This window comes from Oryctolagus cuniculus, chromosome 5 (genome assembly GCF_964237555.1).
Source record: "Oryctolagus cuniculus chromosome 5, mOryCun1.1, whole genome shotgun sequence".
Classification (NCBI taxonomy): Eukaryota; Metazoa; Chordata; class Mammalia; order Lagomorpha; family Leporidae; genus Oryctolagus; species Oryctolagus cuniculus.
Genome location: NC_091436.1, coordinates 23,975,583 through 23,997,649, shown reverse-complemented (window position 1 = coordinate 23,997,649; position 22,067 = coordinate 23,975,583). Strand labels below are relative to the sequence as shown.

The following is a 22,067-nucleotide window of genomic DNA, read 5'->3' as shown; positions in this document are numbered from 1 at the left end:
TCCATGCATGGATTTTTCATAATACTATTTTCATGACCTTTTTGAAGACTTCCATATGCATGGATTTCAAAAAAATTTTTGGCACCAAAATAAATTATTATCTTATAATTCCATTTTCCTTGAAAGTTGAAATTTCCTTGTATGTACAATGTGGCTGGCATTTATTTGGGGGATACTTCAGTGAAAAACAAAATAAAACAATATAAAAAATAAACATATAAAACAGTAGCAAGGGTCTGTAGTTTGAGTTTGCACTCTATCTCAAAATCACCTTACATCTGCATGGCAGGCACTTCACAGTCTGCATTCCCAAGAAGATGTGTCCCACTCTCACACTCTGCTGTTATCATGCCCTCTCTCACAATAGCCCTTGCTTCCTCTCTTAACGATTTGGTACTACACACACACACACACACACACACACAAACATATATATTTTTTTAAAGCTTGCTGACATTTCCTAGTCTTTTACCTTTACTTGTGTTATTTTTTTCATTTTGACCTTTTCTCCCCAGGTAAAATTCTACTCAGCAGCTAAAATGTCACCCTTTTGTGAAGTCTTTCCGCCCCCTTCTTGTCCCTGATGAACTGTATTTTGCTACCTCTAGTTCCTGCTATGGGCTTTTCCCCCATAGCTTCATTGCAATTCTTATGGCTACTTTAATTCTCCTATCCTCTTCCCCACCCGCTCATCAATAGATCATGAATATTTACCTTTGTAATCCTTGAGCCTCCCACAGGGCCCAGTACAAACTAGGTACCTAATAAATTTTTGTGGCAGCATGTAAACCGGAAGAATACAGTCTAATCCTTATCTCAGGAAGAGAGTCCGCTTTTGCTCCTATAGAATGTGAGTTTTGATTTCAAAATCAATGTGGTAGCCTCAAGGTTATTGTAGGAGACGAGTTAGCAAAGAACTTTTGGTATCTGACAATGTTGACTTGTTTTTACTAAATAAGATAGTTTTTCCTCTTCCAGTCCAGCTCTCTGCTATGGCCTGGAAAAGCAGTGGAGGATGGCCCAAGTGCTTGGGCCCCTGCACTCCCACGGGAGACCAGGAGGAGGCACCTGGCTCCTGGCTTTGGATCGGCGTAGCTCCGGCCATTGCGGCCATCTGGGGAGTGAACCAACAGAGGGAAGACCTTTCTCTCTGTCTCTCTCTCACTGTCTGTAACTCTACCTGTCAAATAAATAAATAAAAATATTTAAAAGAAAAAAAGACAGTTTCCTTCTTTCTCCCTCCTTAATTAATTGGTTCATCGATTGGCTTGTTACAAAAGCCTAGGGCGGTCCCATTTCCCCTCACATTGCACGGGCACTCCTGTGCTTTGAAGACACCGAACTACCTGCAAACCCATCTCTGGTTTGCCTTTTTACCATCTGATGTTTTTCTCCATCACCTGTATTTTCTTAAAAGATTTATTTGTTTATTTGACGGGCAGAATGCAGAGAGAGAGAGAGAGAGAGAGAGAGAGAGAGAGATCTTCTATCTGCTGATTCACTTCCTGAATGGTCAGGGCTGGTCCAGGTTGAAGCAAGAAGCCCAGAATGCCATTCGGGTCTCCCATAGAGGTACCAGGGGCCAAGCACCTGGGTCATCCTCTGCTGCCTTCCCAGGCACATTAGTGGGGAGCTGGCTTGTAAGCAGAGCTTCTGGGACTTGACCAGCACACTGATAAGAGATGCCAGCATCATAAACAACTGCCTAACACGCTGTGCCACAACATTTTCCTTCTCCTGTTTACCTTCTGTCTCTCATCTAATGCCCTCTCTGTGTGTGTATGTGTGTGTGTGTGTAAGTAGAGAGTACCTTGTCTTTATCACTATGCATGATATGAAAACCCTGCTGGCTGAAATGTTTTTTTTTTTTTTAGCATTTACAGTGAATAGGATAATTTGCTTATTTTCATGGTGTATCTAATAGTTTTACTGCTTCATGTCTTTCATTTTACTTGTTCAATATTTAGATTCTATTAGTCATAGAATTGGTTATAAGTATTTTATGTAACTTTTTAACTGACAACTTGATCATTATGATAGATTTATCCTCTGTTTCCTTAAGTTAAAAACTTAAGCAATTTATTTAAACTGCCAAGCAAGCAGATTATCTTTACTGGACACATTTTTAGAATTATGACAGGTAAGTATAACATTGCTTTCTGAATGATCTTAAGTTGATAGTTGTTATGGCCAACTTTAACCCTATATTAGCCCCAGAATTTTACCATAATGTCCCATTATAACACAGCTGGATATTACTTTGTAGTTAAATTTTTCTTGGGCCTGGTACTTGACTATAGCCCTTCAGTCTGTCTGCCATCTAAGGCATCTTCTAGCAGTCTTTTTGTAACCTTTGACCTATTTATTATCAGTGAGTTATAGATATTTACAGCTATTGTTTCCTGCTTCTTCCTTTCAAGATCTTTAACTGCCTCTGAAGTAATCAAATGTTTAAATTTCCTTAGAGCTGTCTTTCTTTAACTCCAGGTGAGAGAGAGAGAAAGAGAGAGGAGAGAGTAGTGGAGAGATGGGGACAGGATGGGAGAATGAGAAGAAAGAGGAATCATAAGCAACAACCATAAACAAGAAGAAGGCAGAGAGTCACCATGGAGTTTTTATGATGAAGAGCTCCTGGGAACACAGACTTGAAGCTGCTTTCCTTTTAGTGTTTCTCTTGAACTTGCACACATAAAAATTCTTTTATAGTGTTTTCATGCTGTGAAACAAGAAAACTATCCTTAAACAGTTTGTTGTCTTTTAAAATCCAGTCTACCTTAGAGAATCTCCTTTGATGCCAACAAAGAACTCTCTGTCTTCAAGTCCTACTATATAGTACTTTTACATCCTCCCTTCAAATAGGGAAGTATTTTCTTTGCCATTTTTCTCCTGATTGATTTATTATAGTGTATATTTTTATTGTAAGGTGTTTTAGTGCATTCCAAGTAAAGTTTAATCCAGTGTTTTCCCTCAAAAATGGTTTCCTCAAAAAAAGGGATGTGCTTTTGGTCCATTCGGTGGTTATGACACCAGTTATGATGACCACATCCCATTTCAGAAAGCCTGGGTTTTTCGCCTGACCTGGCTCTGGATTCCAGCTTCCTACTAATGAAGACCCTGAAAGACAGCATTGATGGCTCAAGTAATTGGACTTCTGCCATCTGAATCAAGTACCTGGCTCCTAGCTTTGGCTTCAGCTTCAGGCCACTGCAGGCATTTGGGTGGGTGAATCAGCAGATAGAGCTCTTTGTCTTTCAAATAAATAATTAATTTTAAAAACAGAGTGATTTCAGAGGCATATCATGTGTTGTGTGGCAGATGTGTGTTAAAATTCATTTGAGGGCCTGGCTCTGTGGTGTAGCAGGTGAAGCCACTACCTGCTACCCAGCATCCCTTATGGGCGCCAATTCCTGTCCTGGCTGCTCCACTTCCTATCCATCTCCCTGATGGTGGCATGGGAAAAGCAACGGAGGTGGGGCCAGATACTAGGGCCCTTGCCACCCATGTGGGACACACAAATGAAGCTCCTGGCTCCTGGCTCCTGGCTCCTGGCTCCTGGCTTTGGCCTGGCTCAGCCCTGCCACTTGTGGCCACTTGGGGAGTGAAACAGCAGACAGAAGACCTCTCTGTGTCTCCCTTTCTTTAACGCTGACTTCCAAATAAATATATCTTAAAAAAATTCATTTGACATATGTTGATCAACTTTAGCTGCATGATAAAATTTGGATCAGGTGCTTTCCTGTTAGTGACTTGGGGCTTGTTTTGGTAATGCCCCCAGTGGAGAAGGTGCAGAACCAGTGGGACAGCACGCAGCATGGTGTGGAGCTGAGGCAGCAACAGCTTGAAGACATGGCTGTGGACAGCCTCCGCTGGGACGACCACAGAGAGGAGACTGAGGAGCTGATGAGAAAGTATGAGGCCCGATTCTACATGCTCCAGCAAACCCGACGGGACCCCCTCGTCAAGCAGATTTCTGATAATCAAGTAAGAACCACTTGATAGTTTTGGTGGTATCATTTTGTTGGGTGCACTCCCCCCTACCCCCCCATTGGTTGACTGCAATTCTTAGGACTCTGTCATGATGTTTTATACAGTTCTTAGAATACACGTTGAGACTTACTGGAAGATTTTGATCAGGAAACTTTTTTAAAACTTTCTGGAGATATTAATAAATAGAAATGTGTGCGTGTGTGTCTTGGATGCACAGCTCATTCACTCTTTGTAAATGGAACACATCCGTGAACCAACCACTAGAAAGAGAACATTTTCAGGACTTTCGTTTCTTCCCTTGACTTTCCTGAAGACTTTTATTCCTAAAATTTTCTGAGACTTTCATTTGCTGGTTACTGCAGTGAACAACTGATGTAATAAGTAAGCTTAGTCTCTTTTAATGCCTTTGCAACCAAACTTTTGTCAATATCATAATAGCAGGTGCCCCTTTTGTGAACTTTCTGTTTTAGAATTGATACTATTGAACACTTATTGGATTTTTAAAGTGTTTTTAAAAATTCTTTCTACAATCATAGAAGCTATTCTTGAGCTGGAGATTATGGTTTTAAGATTATATTTTGGCTTAATATTTATTTGCCCTTGAGATAGTCTAAGAGGAAAGTATACATTTGTGAAGAATATTATAGAGAAGATGCAGGAAACAAAATCTAAAGCTTGGAAATGCGCATTTTTATCCCTCACAAGTGTAGGCCTCCCATGATTACAATGTAAAAAGCAAGGGGCCAGCTGTCCTGGTTTCTGGATCATTCTCTGTGTTGATGATATGCTGATTGTACCACTTGACTCAAAGTAATAGCAAATCCTGTGAACTTATAGTTAGAGGAATACAATTAAATATTGTATTACTGTTTTAGTCATCATATTTAGAATATTCTTTAAAAATCATCAATGAAGTTCTTCTGAAACATTAGAGTAGATTTTATATATGTATGTACTTTTTTACCAGTTGCAAAATTATGCAAATTTATTATTATGGGATCATTCAATTGTCACTTAGATTTCACAGAGAGTATCTTGATGCAGACACTCTCAGAAGTTGAGTAAGTGGGACCAGGAACCAAAGGCGGCACCCAGCATCGTTTTATCTGTTCAAGCAAACTCTGGGTAAACCTTGCCTGATTACTTGACTCATCCATGCTGCTAGCTTTGTAGCAACAAACACAGTGTAAACAGGGGCAAAAGGCAGACAGTTCCCACAATGTTAGTCTTTTCCATTTCTGCAAGCACACATGTGTATGGAGCAACTAAGTGTTCCTTCCTAAGCAATGTGTGTACATGTACCAGGATGAAAAAGACAAATGATTTGAGGGAGGAAATACCTTAAAGAGAAAAGATAATATTTTCTTATCTTCTATGTACCTGATTAACCTCTTAGATGTTTTCCTTTTCACTAGTACAGTTTTTAAAAATTTAGCCTTACTCCAAGAGTTTGTACTCTAATTTCTTTTCTTTCTTTTTTTTTTTTTCATGATGTCTGTGTCTAGAGCATGTTAGAAGTTCCTAACAGACCCCGTATTTTGGTAATACTGGTTACTAAGTGACCAAATTTAACAATCACACCTTAACTTACGCCTTAGATACTGCTGCAAGAGTTGGGTCCTGGTGATGGTGTTGTCATGGCATTCGATCATGTCCTGCAGAAGCTGCTGGAGGAATACAGTAGTGATGACACAAGGAATGTGAAAGAAACCACCGAGTACTTAAAAACATCCTGGATCAATCTAAAACAAAGGTAACTCTAGGGCCCTGGCAGGTAGATGCACATTGTCAAGTTAAGAAGTTGATGGTTTTGGGAACATGCCAAACATGTGACTACTGAAACTACCTTTTAGTCTTGTTTTCTATTGTTATATCGTGATGTGCTGAGTCATTACTATCATATTGAGGACTGAATGTATTCTCATATGGTACCTGTAATGGAGTTTTTTTCTTGAATAAGCCTAAGCCTTACCAATGATCATTTTAGCTATTCTGAATATCTTTTTTTCCCCTTTCTTAATATTTATTTATTTGAAAGGTAGAGTTACAGAGAGAGAGGGAGAAACAGAGAAATACCTATCTTCCATCTGCTGGTTCACTTCCTAGAGAGCTACAACAGCCACGGCTGGGCCAGGCTGAAGCCAGGTGCCAAGCGCTTCCTCTGGGTCTTCCATGTGGGTGACAGGGGCCCAAGCTCTTGGGCCATCTTTTGCTTCTTTTCCCAGGCTATTAGTAGAGAGCTGGATGGGAAATGGAACAGCAAGGACTCAAACTAGCATCCATATAGGATGCCAGCCTTGCAGGCAACAGTTTAACCTGCTGTGCCACAATGGTAACCCCAGTTATTTTGCATTTCTCATGCCTCTTGATAGGTATTATCTAGAATACAGTTTGTAGTACTCTGGTGGTAAGGAACACTTAGGCATTTATAGGTAAATCAGGGAAATATGGTTCCTGGAGTTAATTATAGCAGTGTTTGGGGCCTGTGGCTGAGTTTAGGACCACGTGGGCTCTGAAATTATCTAGAAATATGCATATTTTTAGGGTTTCAATAGTTTGTTACCTTTTGCTGCCATTACTTTGTCTAGTCAGTATATTCAAAATAGCCTAAAATTGCATGTGAGTTCATAAGAGACATTTTTCTGTCATTGGTACACCCAGGATTTGAGGAACTGTAACCAGTGGTTAGCATGGTTAGCATCCCTTTAAGATTGCATATTTATATTCTTCCTTAGTTAAAAAAATATATTTACTTCACGCATACTGCTGGAAATGCCTCTGTCTAAGTGAAATTATGGTTTCGCACACATCTTTATCTATTCAAATGTAACTGCTTGGAAACTAATTTGATATCAAAACATTTATTTTGCAGTGAATAAAATGCTTATTTTTAGAACACTTTATGATCCATATTCTTGGTAATAAAGTATGGCCAAGTATTTAATGACAGCTTGACTTGGAGAAGTTTTATACATTTCTAGAATGTTATTTTTAGTGAGAAGCTCTAAAACAGATTTTCTGAACACTCCAAGAGAATTATGAGGGCATTGTATGAGCGTGTGTTGCTCGCTATGCCTAGAACAGTGGAGGGAATAAGACCAAGATGACACATAAACAACTTCAGAAGTGGTTAGAGGAATGTGGCTGATGCTGATCTTTCTTGCACTTTTGCACAACTTTTTTTATTATAACACATTATTTGAATATAGTAAGAATCTCATCACGTAAGGCAGGGAAGAGCGAATTAAAAACAGTTTTTAACACTGAGAAATAATTATTAGAATACTTTATCTGTGTGTTTCTAAAAATTCCACATCTAAGTTATGACTTTGTTTTCATTGTGAAAAATTCCAGAAAAAATGATCACTATGAATGTGTGGCCTGCTTTATTTAGTACCTCTGATTCTTTTTTTGCTTCTACTTTGTAAATATTTTAAGACAGCCTACAGCAGTAGTTAGATTAGATGGAAGAGGCAATTAAAAATGAATTATATTCCAAGGTGATCTTTCATTTATCATAGCTAAGACAATGCCAGTGTTCTAGTTGCAAGTACTTGTTCTTATTCTATTTTGTTAGTGCATTTTTTGAGAATAAGTGATTATATTAATACTTAAACATGACTGAGATATATTGTTACTTAGAGAGAAAGGAAAATGTAACAAAACTGACTGAAGGATATCTTTTTTTTTATTTTTTCTTTTTTTTTTTATTTAGTAAATATAAATTTCCAAAGTACAGTTTATGGATTACATTGCTCCCCCCCCCATAATTTCCCTCCCATCTCCCGATCCCTCTCCCATTCCATTCACATCAAGATTCATTTTCAATTATCTTTATATACAGAAGATCAATTCAGTATATGTTAAGTAAAGATTTCATCAGTTTGCACCCACACAGAAACACAAAGTGTAAAAATACTGTTTCAGTACTATTTATAGCATTACTTCACATTGGACAACACATTAAGGACAGATCCCACATGAGAAGTAAGTACACAGTGACTCCTGTTGTTGACTTAACAATTTGACACTCTTGTTTATGGTGTCAGTAATCTCCCTAGGCTCTAGTCATGAGTTGCCAAGGCTATGGAAGCCTTTTGAGTTCGCCGACTTCGATCTTATTCCGACAGGGTCATAGTCAAAGTGGAAGTTCTCTCCTCCTGAAGGATATCTTGATAGATGACAGCTAAGGTTATAGATGAGATTTTTCTTTATCAAGCTCAATGATAATTATGATTGTTAATTCTTCTAGGTGGTCATCTGCCTAGAATATGTCTTTTCTTGTCTTTCTTTTTTTTATTTTTTATTTTTTGACAGGCAGAGTTAGAGAGAGAGAGACAGAGACAAAGGTCTTCCTTCTGTTGGTTCTCCCCCAAATGGTCGCTACGGCTGGCGCATTGTGCTGATCCGAAGCCAAGAGCCAGGTGCTTCCTTCTGGTCTCCCATGTGGGTGCAGGACCCAAGCTCTTGAGCCATACTCCACTGCCTTCCCGGGCCACAGCATTGAGCTAGACTGGAAGAGGAGCAACCGGGACAGAATCTGGCACCCCAACTGGGACTAGAACCCGGGGTGCCGGCACTGCAGGCGAAGGATTAGCCAAGTGAGCCATGTTGCTGGCCCTTTCCTTGTCTTTCTAAACAAAGTATGGAAACTCTATTAGTTTTTTATTCTTGTCATTATTGTTTCAGAGACAAAATTAAGGAGATTGAAGAGCTGTAAGGGACCTTAGGTTATCTAACCCAATGATGGGCAACCTTTTTTTCACTATTACTTCCCTAGGAAGACTTTCTGACACTCCCCTACACAAAGAATGCTTGTGCCATGTATCTGCTTTTGTGCTGTGTGATTGAGCTCTATACATTAAAAGAGTGAAATTTTCCACCAGTATATCCCCACAAAGAACCATTTCTCACCCCACTTGAGATTACATGAGCTAATCTGATGCTCTCAGGCCCAGAAAAGGTAAATTATATTTTCAAAGTCACATAGCACAGCCAAGATGCTTTTCTTCTATATTAAACTATGATAAGCCTCTCCGTGAGTTCTAAAGCATTGGTAGTAAATGTATTCAGGCTTCTATCTTTGAGGTTTTGTGCTTATTTTTCCTGTATAAATTTTACTGAGTAGCTTCTCATCCTTAGGCACTATGCTGAGCCGTTCATATACATTATTTCATTTAATCTTCACACATCCAGAGGAGACAGGAGTGTCTTCGTTGGCAGTATGTCAATGAGTAAAGTGAAGTGAAGACAAGTTAAGGAATTACTCAAAATCACACAACTTGTGCTGGTAGAGCTGAGATTGGAATTCAAACCTTTTTGACTGCACAGGCAGGCTTTTACCTTCTTTCCATATAGTTTCATTTTTCTTCTCTGTTATCAGAATGTCAGCGATTGCGGGTGACTGCTTTGCCACCCACCTCTGAGATCTATGTGTGATTCTGCTTACTGGTTCTTGTCTGTGTTGTGTTTAGAAGCCAGATCAGATTAAAGATAATGTGGTTTCTTCTGTGAAACATGTAAGCTGTCTAGTAAGTAGCCATTGTGTTGACTTTAATGGCCACTGAGATGCCTTTTACCAGGACTCCCTTCTTATCTCCCAGCTTGCTTGGTATCTACATCATTGTCAGCCACATTCTGGAAGGGTAATTTTACTTGCATATGGAAGTATTACTGGGGCGTAATGTGTGAAGTTTAATATCAGCTTTCAAAGGAAATGCTTTGTATGAATTGTAGTTGGGCTAAATAATTTGGCCGTTTACAGTTCCATGTCCACAGTCCTTTATCTACAAGGCTAAAAGGCAAAAAAGCTCTGATAACAGAAGGCTTTGAATTGATATGAGGCTATGTATTATAGTCTTTCATTATCCTGCTTACTCTGAATAGCCTTGCTTCCAGATGCAGAAATAGAAATGTATTTGATTATTTTCCAGACCCTGCTTGGGGTTAGATGTAATATAAATACATCCATAATATTAGTTCTCTAATCTATAAAAAAGTTAAATTCTGAAACAAAACCTACTCCAAATACTTTAGATTCTATGAACGGTAGAGTTTCTAGCTAATCTGTCTATCTTCATCATTCTTCTTTTTTAAGTGCAAATGGAGACAGTGGCTATTGAAATGTGCTTAAAGTAACTTTTGGGGTGCGGATGCCTAATTTGGGCATGAAATATATTTTAGTCATCCAATAGATAGGACTAAAATAACTTTTTGTATGTACCTGTTCATACACATACACCTATGCCTACACCTAAATATAGTTATCTATGCAGAAATATTGTAAAGGAAATATAATTTTAAGCTACAAATAGTAAATAAATAATTATTTATTACTATGGATCTGTCTCCCTATTCTTATGCCCACAAAGTCATGTGCTTACCATTTCTATGAGCCTTGAGCAAGTTATTTTAAGTCATTTAGTCTAAATGTCCTTGGTTCTAAAATAGAAATCACACTAATCTGTAGGATTATTGTGACATCAAAACTGATGTATAAAAGTTCTTGGCACATGATATGTGCTCAACACATATAATTTGTTGTGTCATATTATGTCTGCATTATAAACACATTGTACTTTAGTGTACCTCACAGTACTTTCAATGACTCAAAGAGCAAAGATTGAGGTATTATCAGTTATCTATAGTAATGTTAAGAGATTTCTACTTAAATCAATGATAAATACTTGATCATTTGTTTTACTGCATTCAGGATAGGTATTTAAATCCTTATTACCAGATGAAACTTCCTAGAGCATGCAATTTTCTTGGTTAGTGGAATCATCACAGTTGCTGAATTTATGTTGAATTTAAGTGTTTTCTCCCAAAGTGAAAGTCTAACCATCCTAAGAAGAAAGGGTATAGAATATAAAGACACAGTTACTTCATACAGATTGATCCAATGAGGGAACTTTATTTCCTCTGTAATGTCCCTGTTTTTCTCATTAGTGCTCATTAACTTGTGAACAATAGTCAATGGGACATATGGGATGGCCAAAATATATGAGGGGGATGTAAATATTGTTTATATTAAAGACTGAATAGGCAAATCCCTTCACTATTTTACAAACAGATAAGGTTCCAAAAATTTGTTTATTTTTTCCCTAATTGAATTTATTATATATTTTGAAACTTTTTTGTTATTATATTTTCTATACTGAGTGTTTATTGTCCATGTAGATTCTTGAAAATGAACCATTCTTCTTTAGTATTTATCCATTGTTCAATTTGATCAATATCATATAATTGTGATTAATAGAAGACATTTATATTGAGAATGTGTCCAATGGCCTGACATCAGTCAGGCTCAAACTTTGAATTCTTGAATGCTGCAGCAGCTGTCATCCCCAAATCACTGGGTGTAGGTAGAAAACACAGACAGTCTTATTTTTGTGGTTTGTCCAGCAGCAGTATGAGGTTCAGAGATTTGGGTCAGTCACCTTGATTTATCCTCTCAGGAATGAAACTTCTTTCCCCAAAAGTCACCTGTGTTTTTCACCTGTTTCCTTTATTTTTGGTGGTGGCATTTCATTGTAGGTTTTCCCTTCCAAGATGGAAATAAAACTGGCCAAGAAGAAGAGTGTAAAAACTATGCTCTTTTATATTTTCCTTGTCTGTTATGTTGTTTAAATGATTCAGGTGGCTTTTTAAGGCCTTTAAAAATAGTTGTTAACAGCATTGTCTTTGTGGTATGTGCTCTAACAATGCAAATGTTTTCATTTTACAATTATAAGCTCAAGCGTGAGGATAGTTTCCAAATATATTTAATTCCATCTCAAACAAAGGATCTGTACTCCTTGTTTTTGCCTTCAAATTTTCCTCTTACTGTCAGTTAACTAGTCAGTACTTAACCAAATATTTATTTAGCTTCCTATTTGCCAAAATCTATGCTCTTTGACGATCCAGCCATAAATGCACCCTTAACCTGCCCCCCAGAAGCTTCTACCCTGTAGGTGGAATCATGTAGTAAATAAGAAAATAATACATAATTATAGCAGATTGTTTTGGAGGGTGAAAGAAACTAACAAGTGCTATGTAGGAGGAGGAACTTACTTAGCTTGGGGAAATTTAGAAAGCATAGCTTGGAGTGTGGCATTTGAGCTGCCTCTGAAGATTAAGAAGGAACCATCTGAACAAAGTCCTAAAGTGAGCATCAGTTATCAAAGTCATGAGGCAGGAAAGAGTGTAACTTAACTATAATGACTATGGGGGCATGGGCTTGGGATGTGGTAGGAGAGGGAGGTAGAGGCCAGACCATGTTGAATTTTGTAAGATGTGGGAAGGAGTATGACTATTGTAAGTATGGTGGAACACATGGGAATTATTAAATAAGGAATGACCTGTCTAACTTGTATACATTAGACTGTAATCCTGTAGATGCTTCGTGATGACTAGGTTGTAAGGATGTAAAAGAATAATTGGGAAAATCAGAAAGGCAGTAACTGTGGTGGTCCAGTTGGGAAACAGTAGTACCTTTAGCTATTATAGACAGATGATAGATTTGCGATCTGCTCTGCAAGTAGACAAGGTGCTTTGATAGATTGGACATATGGTTTGAGAAAGCAAAGGCCATCAAAGATAGTATTTTGTAAAAGTATCAATGGTCAGACCATTCACTGGATTGAGAAATGCTGTAGGAGTTTTGAGAGGAAAGAATAGAAAATTGGGTTTTGATATGTTTGTTTGAGATGCCTATTAAGTATTACAATGTGTACTTGGCTAGGTGAATCTTGAACTCATCTGTTCTGGACTTCAGATATGATTGGGGAGTTCTCAGCATTTACCGTAGAGATTAAATCTGTGGGAATAGATGCCATTTGCCTGAGAAGACTGAAGCTGGGATAAGGAGAGGGTACTTGACCAAGGCATTAGGGCTGAAGATTTGATGATTGAGCAAAAAAGGAGAGAGCAAAAAGGCCTGGAAAAAAAAAAATCCAGTGAGGTAGAAAAAAAAATCCAGGATTTCTGGTGTTTAGAGAGGAAGGAAAATAATATTTCTAAGGGAAAGGAAAGAAGAGGGTATTTCTAAGGGAAAAATTATCTTCTCTATTGAATTAGGTTGAGTAATCAGAAAAATTCACCCAGAGCACTATCATGAAATTCTACAACTTAGAGATTTCTGGTGATTTTGCAAAGAGCAATTTAAGAAAGTGATCAATCTGGAAGATAGAGTGAGATGAAGATGAGGAAGTAGACCAATTTGTGGAAATAACTGTAGAGAAGTTGTGAAGAGAGGCAAGAGAGATTGGGTAGGATCTGGAGTGCACTGAAGAGTGGTGATTAACTCTTCCTTTAAAATGGGATGTGAGACAGCACGTTTGATGTCTATGGCAATGATCCAGTACAGGAGAGACTGATGACTCACAACACAGGTATGGCAAAGGCTCAGAGAAAGAAAGTCTTTGAGTAGTAAAGAAAGCAAAATCAGGTGAACTGAGTTCGGTAACAGTTGGAATTCAGGAGAAAACAATGAGAAAATGAGTACAGATGCATGAAGACTAGAACTTTAGTGGTGGGAAGATAACAGATTCTCTCCACCAGGCCTGAACTTTCTTTATAAACCGTGAAACACATGGTCAGGGACATTGGAGGAGAGACTAAACAAGGTTGGAAGAAAGAGAATTCAAAGTGAAATCAAAATCCTGGTGAATGGGACAGAGTCTCTTAGGGGGATTACAGTATTGCTGGATAATGCTGGGTAACTGGTTTATAGCAATAAAAATGAGGTTAATATACCGTAGCTTTCTTCTACTCCAAAGCAAGCCAAAAGCATGCAGATAACAGATGGAGAGAGAGGGAGCAGGGGAAAGGTAGATATTTGGGTGAGAGAGAAGACCAGTGCTACCTCTCAGCCCGTAGGTGGTGCTTTCTCTCACTAGAGCTGTGGCTTTGCAAATGGATCCTGCACTGGATTTCAGCCTCCCTTTACCCATGGAGGCAGTGGACAACTTTTATAACCCTATGCAGCAACCCTGAACCAGAATCTCTTTGTATGAATGTAATGCACATATGTCCTGGATTTTAAAGTGGTAGGATTTTTCCTGGAAGATGGAAGAATAGTGGCTTGGAATTAATGGTGGGGAGCAAGGAAAACCCTAATTCTACCTCCTCATAGTGCAGTATATAGAGAAAAAAAGACAAAAAAACCTTCATTCAAATTTGTAGAACTCATGTCCCCAAGGAAATGAATTTCAGGGAAGCCAAGATGAAGGGATGATCTGAGGAGCAGGAGGGCACAGAGGCCGAACATAGAATACCAGCTCCGGGGCTTGCAGAAGAATGGCTAGGGGAGCAGTAGGAGATGGCCCAAGTGCTGGGACCCCTGCACCTGCATGGGAGACCCAGAGGATGCTCCTGGTTCCTGGCTTCAGCCTGGCCCAGCCCTGGCCATTGCAGGCATTTGGGGAGTGAACCAGCCGATGGAAGACCTCTCTCTCTCCCTCTCTCTCTGCACCTGCCTCCCTGTAACTGTCTTTCAAATACACACACACACACACACACACACATATGTATATGTATATCCTTTGGGTATAGAAGGCTGTGGGCAGGTACCTTAGGGTGGAGGGTGGGTGTTGTGAGTATGCAGTTCCCTTCCTGAGCTTCCCAAGTGTTCTGGTATTGACAGCCTAAAACAGCTTTCTTCAGTCTTACGGATTATTTTTAAGTGTCTTGATGGTGACTCAACATCTATATAACAGAGATGGCCACCAAAAGAGGACTGATAAGAATCATTCCTGCAGCAAATGATTCTTCACTTTGACTTCATTCTCCTTTTTCCCCTGCCAGCATGCTTTAGTATATTTTCCATATACATGCTATTTTATTTACAAAAGAACAAAATGACCTTGTGAAGGTACCCATTGAAGTGCTTAAAGAATTGTTTCATTGTAAGTGTTCTACCTGCCACTCAAAGTACTGGTACTACTATTTTATGCTCTGAAAGAGATAAATGTATTTAAATCTCATATCACTGTAAAGGTCACCTTTTTTAAGTACACTAATATTTAGCTACACATATCTGTGGATTTCCTAAAATGTTTTTTCCCATTAAAGTATTTTTGAAATGAGGCCTACCTATTTTGTGTTCAAATAAACTGTTGACCAACTATAAGCATAGGAAAACTTGATTAAGCATCACATCATGTTTTGTAGTTTAACATATCAAGTACATTTAACATCTTCAAAATGACATTTAAAGCAATTAGTTATGTGGGTGGCCAAGTTTTGTTATGTTATAAAATGACTATAGGCTATTTTTGTAGCCTATCATAGCTGCCTTTATCACAAATATCTCCCTGAAAGCTAAGATTATGCGTTTAAAAAATCCTAGTTTCCTTTAATATACACTATAATAAATCTGTCACCCATGGATCCTTAAATCTTTTATGGGAAGCTATTTATATTTTCAGTCTGTACAATTTTTTGCACTAAAGAATTCTATAGTCTGTTACTTCTTCTGTTTGAAGTAAAATTTTTATTTCTGCTAAAGTTACCCTTCTAAACTTCAGATGCTGTATCTTTTAGGTTTTCAGTCTATCCTTATTCTTTATGATTTATAGACTAAAAAGTAATGTTTAAAATCTCTGCTTTTATCTTCTAGCCACAAACTCCTAGATTTAGTATCATATCTTTTCCTATAATAGTGCTGCTTCCCCTCTATCCTCTCCTTATGTTTTCAGGATTTCCCCTAGGTCTGTTCTGGACTTTCTTGAGATGTAGCAACCAGAATTGCCACATACAAAATCTGCTTTGGAAGTGTAGGCTAATGTGAGGTCAGTGCTGCATGTGATCATAGAACTTTTACATTAATGCTGCCCAGTCGTCTCACTCTCTGTGCACCACCCGTCGACAACATTTCATATACACGCGGTGGTTTGTCATGAAGCTGAATCTGAAGCAGGGATTGAGGGTGAGAGGTGGAGAGCTCTTCCAGAAGGCTTGATGATCTCTGTGATGGCATATATTATTTTAAAAGGACTCCTGGAGATTTAGAAATAGATCTTTCGGTGATCTAATCCAAGATTCTTGTTGTAATGATGAAAAAAGTAAATTGGAGATTTGAAATGATTTACCGCAACTCATATAGCTAGTATATTGCAGAAGTGGTGGAATTAAGTCATTTCTTCTGGGTGCAGTGCACAAGTGACATTAAAGATGATTTCTTAGCATGTGTAATAAAGTGCACATACATATTTCTGAGCCTCTAATTTTAGTGATTTTTGCCTTATGATAAATTATGTGAAATTCATTGAAAATAGACAAAAGAGTCATGTACTATTTAGTATGCCATACTGTAGACTTGGATCTGATATTTAAAAAAGAAGGGAGAGACAGGGGTATAGGGAACTAAATTAATTGTGTTATATTCTCTTGAAAGTTTCATATAAATTATATTAAGTAAAAAAGTCAGAATACAATTAATATATATATATACACACTATGATTATAAATTTTAAAATGTACATTTATTTTATTATGACAATTTAAATTGCTATAAATATAGTTTAGTATATAGTATGTTCATCATTTTTAGTAGTTATGTTCATTTTGACACAAGATATATGTTCATTTAAAAATTTTTCCCAAACATTTATTATTAAATTGCATATTGGCATGCCACAAGGAAAACTAATTTCTCAGTACCTCACAAATTCATATAAAAGGTTAGAGAAAGTATTATTTATTACTCATTATATCTTGATGTATTTATGTGTGAATACCTCATATGTCCCTTAAAATATTCCTACAGGGGAGATGCCTATTACTATTGTTAGATTACTTTATTCAGTAAATATTTGGTACACTGCTGCTTTATGACAGTCCTGGCAGCCAAGTGCATTGATGATTCAGAACTTTGAAACAGATAAGAAAGCAGTCGCTTGCAATCTTGATGAGAGACATAATGAGATGAGGAGATTATCCTGGGGTGTCTAGGTGGGCACTGTCTCATCCCATGAGTTCTTAAAAGAAGAGGAGGCAGGGGAGTGGGTCAGAGAGATTTGATGTGAGGGCTTCACCTGCTGTTGCTGGCTTTGAAGGTAGAGCAGTGGCCATGAGCTAGGGAATATGACAACCTCTAGAAGCTGTGAAAGGCAAGGATTCACCACCAGAGCCTCCAGAAAGGCATACAACCCCGTGACTACTGCCATTTAGTCTAGTGGAGACCTAGACACTCCCTACAGAATGTAGGATAATAAACCAGTGTTGCTTTAAGTTACTAAGTATTGCAGCAGTAATAGCACACTAATGGCTCTGGTAGGGGAAATCATGGGATGCTTTGGAACAGGAACCTTAGGTTCAGAAGGGATTTACACCCAGTTAGTAGGTTTCCACAGAAGTTACCCGGAATAAAGGAGACTATTGGTGGAGGCTGGAGTAAAGGGTGGGAAGAGGAAAGATATTTACAGGGAAAGAGGTAACACAGAAACTAGTGAGTGTCAGTGACCTCTTGGAGGATTAATAATTGGCTATTTTTGTAGAAAAATAATGCATGCGGCTAGGAATAATGATTCTCTTCTTTATTTAAAGGCAGAGAGAGAGAGAGAGAGAGAGAGAGAGAGGGGTGGCAGGGAGAGAGGGAAAGAGAATGATCTTCCATCTACTGATTCCCTCTCCAATTGTCCACAACAGCCAAGGCTTGGCGAAACCAAAGCCACGAGTCAAGAACTCCACCTGGGTCTCCCACGGGGGTGTCAGGGACCCAGGTATTTGAGCCATGAGTTAGTGCCTTCCATGATTTACATTATTGGAAGTTGGGTTCCAAGAGGATGTGGGACTCAGTGCCACACGCTCTGACATGGGATGCAAGCGTCTCAAGCAGCTGCTTAAGCTGCTGCAGCACAATGCCTGTTCCATGAGATGATTCTTGAGGGATGAGCAAGAGTGAGGTCGTGGAAAACCTTGTGTGCTGAGCAGGATTTAGGGATGGTGGAAATGGGGTTTGAGGAGATGAGGAGCTTGGTCAAGCTTTCATGGGTAGGTGAAGCCTTGTCTGTCTTGTTCTGAAACCTGTGTGGTTTTTTTGCTTCTACAGCCGAGCAAGTAGATATCTCTTACTGAAACAAGTACAAGTTATTTTTTTTCCAGTTTTCTACAAATGGAGCATTTTCAAAGCAGTATCTCTTTTCTGCCTGATGACCAGTAGATGATTTGATAATAAGCATCCTGCTTCTTGGGTTCAGAATGTTCCATTGCTCCCGAAGTGGCTGTTGCTTCCCTGCCCAGTGGAATATGTCCGAGGTCAAGTGTTTACGTTATTTTATTGCACTTTTCCTCTGAAGCATGCTGTGTGCCCCTTTATACTATATGTCTCTCATGTACAGGGAGTCCTCTGCCATTACGGTTCTTAGACATTTGCATCCTTTTCCCTAGTATGACCTTTCTCCAGGTTTGGTGACCGAAATCTGTAATGACCTGTTTTCACATTACTTGTTGCCACATTACTTATTATAACACGTGAATTTTCTTTTTTTTTTTTAAAAAAGATTTATTTATTTGAAAGAGTTACAGAGAAGGAGAGGCAGCGAGAGAGAGAGAGAGAGAGAGAGAATATTTTCCATCTGCCAGCTCATGCCCCCAAATGGCCGCAACAGTTGGGGCTGGGCCAGACCGAAGCCAGGAGCCAGGTGCTTTCTCAGAATCTCCCACATGGTTGTAGGGGCTTAAGCACTTGGGCCATCTTCCACTGCTTTCCCAGGCACATTATCAGGGAGCTCGATTTGAAGTGGAGCAGCTGAGACTCAAACCAGTGCCTATATTAGGGATGCTGGTGCTGCAGATGACCGCTTAACCTGCTACGCCACTGTGCCAGCCACTGTAGAAATCTTCTTATATAGTAAAGGATTCTGATTATGGAAAATGAAAGTGTTTGACTTTATTAAACTTTATACTTTATATATTTTGTGTTAGGTGTTCTTAATATGATAATTGAGTTTGTGGTGAAGTGAATGCTTGTATGTAGTCCTTTAATTCTTTATTTTCTGGTACATTTTTGGCACAGTCTTCATTTAGTTACTCTTAGTTTTTTTTCTGTTGATATTTAAAAAAATTGAAACTAATGGGGAAAGTGTTTTGGCATTATGCAGCTGCCTGCAATGCCAACATCTCATATGGGTGCCAGTTCAAATCCCGGCTGCTCCACTTCTGATCCAGCTCCCTGCTAATTCAGCTGGGAAGGCAGTGGAAGATGGCCCAAGTGCTTGGACCCCTGCCACCCATGTAGGAAACCTGGATGAAACTCCTGGCTCCTTGCTTTATTTGCAGTCATTTGGGGAGTGAACCAGGTGATGGGGAAGAACTCTCTCTGTCTCTGTCTCTCTCTGTCTGTAACTCTGCCTTTCAAATAAATAAATCTTTTTTTTTTTTAATGCAGATAATGTTTGTGGGAGGACATAATACCACTCCCAAGAACCACTCAAATTCTGATGGGAAAGTTCTAAATTCTAAAAACTAAAGAAATATATGCATGAGATTCCAAAAAATATTAAAAGGCACTGAAACCTTTATAACAGAATATAGTTGTTCTATTTGCAGTCTCTCTTCCTATGACATTTTAAATTTCTCTTTTCTCATTTGTACATTTATACATTCTAAATAAAATTAGCATGCTGTTATCTTTCAATTCATCCATATTATGCATTGTCTACTGATATCCTATTTTGATAAATACATCGGAAATAGCATTCTAATGCTATTGTTCTCCAAGCTTTTGGAAAGTCAATGTGAACATCATTATACCTGCCCAACATTATTAATAGCCAAACACTACAGCATGTTCTAATAATCTCATTTCCTCTGTTTCACCAGAAATTAATAATTGCCTTGTTTTCCTTGAATTGATTGCTAATTCTTCCCACATTTTCTGAGGGCCTGGCAGTGTAATTTTCCACAAAGTCAATCATATTAATCAATCACTTCTAATATTTTTTTCTTGGAGACATCTCTTCTGGAGACATGCTATCTGGGCTGCTTTGTAGCCATCCTACTAGGTATTTTCTTCGCTTTTCTCCTAGTTTGTGATCTTTAGTTCTAGGATCTGATGGATCTTTTGCTTGTTTTCATCTTTTGGGTTATTTACTCATTTTGTCTGAATGTATCCTTTGTCAGCTTTGCCGACTTAAAACAAGGATATAGAGCACTCTGTGTTTATATTTATCTGCTCCACTTTGGTTTAGCTCCCTCTTTCCTGTCATCTCTCCCCAATGGCGTGGGACCCCTCGGCTTGTTCCTGTACTGGATCTCCTTTTTTCATGCTTCTCACATAGTGCATCTTCCATCTGCTTGGTTCACCAACTGAATTTTTTGGAGGATATTTCCCAGGAGCTTCTTAAAAATGGGGTATGGGAGCTAATTTTAAAGGCATATTATAGATGGATGTCATTATAATTTAAGTATCTATTATAACAGTAAAAAGAACACTGAGGTTTATGGAATTATAAAAAATAATTTCGTCCACAGTGACTTTTTAGACTAGGTTGACAAAGAAGAAATTAATATGATATGGTTAAATTAAAAGTAAAGAGTAAATTGAGATCATAATCCCAGGGCTTTTTCAGAATACATGTGATTAATTTCTGTATAATGAGGAATACTGACCTTTAATGAACTCAGAGCAAGGAAACCTAATTTGGATAGAATGTTCTGGAAGAGTTGGTCCTTAAAACTTATAGGGTTGGCAGGTTTTTTGTTTTTTTAAATGTGGAGATTGGATGACATTTTTATATGGATGTAAAATTTTTACCTGGCCATAGAATTAAGAATATTATAAAGGGAAATGGAGCACAGCAAGTTTGACCTGAATAGGGTACTGGAGAAAAAAAAATCTCAGGGATAAATTTGGAAGAGTAAAATTATGATGGGTAATGGAAGACATTCAATTCTTGATGAGGGCATTTGAATTTCTTCTGTAGTAGTGAAACATTGCTGGGATGTTTTTAGCAAGTGAATAGTGGTGTGACTTTGATGACATTCCAGAATGTCTATAATTGGATCATAGTATGTAGTCCTCAGTCTCTGGAGCCTTTCACTTAGCAAAAGGCATTGGATGAGCCATCCAAATTGTTGCAGGTATTAATAGTTTGTTTATTGTTATTGCTGAGTAGTATTATGTTGTAGGCATGTATCTTACTTTATGGACAAACTGGCTGATATTTGTAATGCTTCCACTGCTTGACCATTACAAATGTAGCTTCCATAAACATTTGTATACAAATTTTGTGTGGATATATGTTTTCATCTGTCCTGGGTAAATAGCTAGGGTTGGGATTGCTAGATGATATCGTATGCACAGTTATGTTTCTAACAAACTACTATCTGCTTTTCAAAACATCTGTACTGTTTTATACTGTTACTTGTAGTGTATGAGAATCTCAGTTACTCTAGTTTCTTAACAGTACTTGGGCCATCCTCCACTGCTTCTCAGGTGTGTTAGCAGGGAGCTGGATCAGAAGTGGAGCAAGCTGGGTCTCGAATTGGCTCCCATATGTGATGCCAGCATGGCAGTGGCAGGTGGTATCTTTACCTGCTACACAGTGGCAGCCCCGGAATCTATTTTTCAAATTGAGTTTTTTTTTTTTTTTTTTTTTTTGTGATGGAGTTCTGAGGTAGCTAGCATTTTAAAGTTGAAGCTTACAGGTGTGTGTATCTTTTAACTCCTGCAATTCATGATAGTTCTGCATTCCAATGGTGATACAGATTAATGATGCAGTTTTAAAAGCTTGATCATCAGATTAAAAAAGCAATTACTTAAAAGTATGAAAAGTTGGCCTTTTAATTTATTTTCCTTTTCTCTTAAATATTTCTTCAGATTTTAATTTTTCTTAGGATTCTTTTAGTCACTGATTAATGTGATGTCCTTTTGAGTTCTTTTTGATGTTCTTTTGAGTATCAGGCATAATGCTAAGGTATTAATGTAGAACATACAGGGGAATAACAATACAATTAGAAAATGTAATATGCAGTCATAATTACTTTGTGATATTGGTATTTTGTTGATATTTCTGTGTGTGTGTGTTTCTCTCTTACTCTTCTCACAGTTCACATAGCTTCTTCATTATGACACATTCAAGGCACACATATAAAGA

The 22,067-nt window shown here is 38.2% G+C and overlaps 1 protein-coding gene across 1 annotated transcript in view; it reads left to right on the top strand.

Moving 5' to 3' along the window:
• UTRN (utrophin) overlaps nucleotides 1-22,067 on the top strand; it is a gene marked incomplete in the record, with an annotated part of 519,651 nt that overhangs the window by 217,405 nt on the left and 280,179 nt on the right. Inside the window, 2 exon segments of the mRNA XM_070073468.1 lie at nucleotides 3,776-3,981; nucleotides 5,586-5,740. Of these exon segments, the coding sequence (XP_069929569.1) occupies nucleotides 3,776-3,981; nucleotides 5,586-5,740 (361 nt within the window).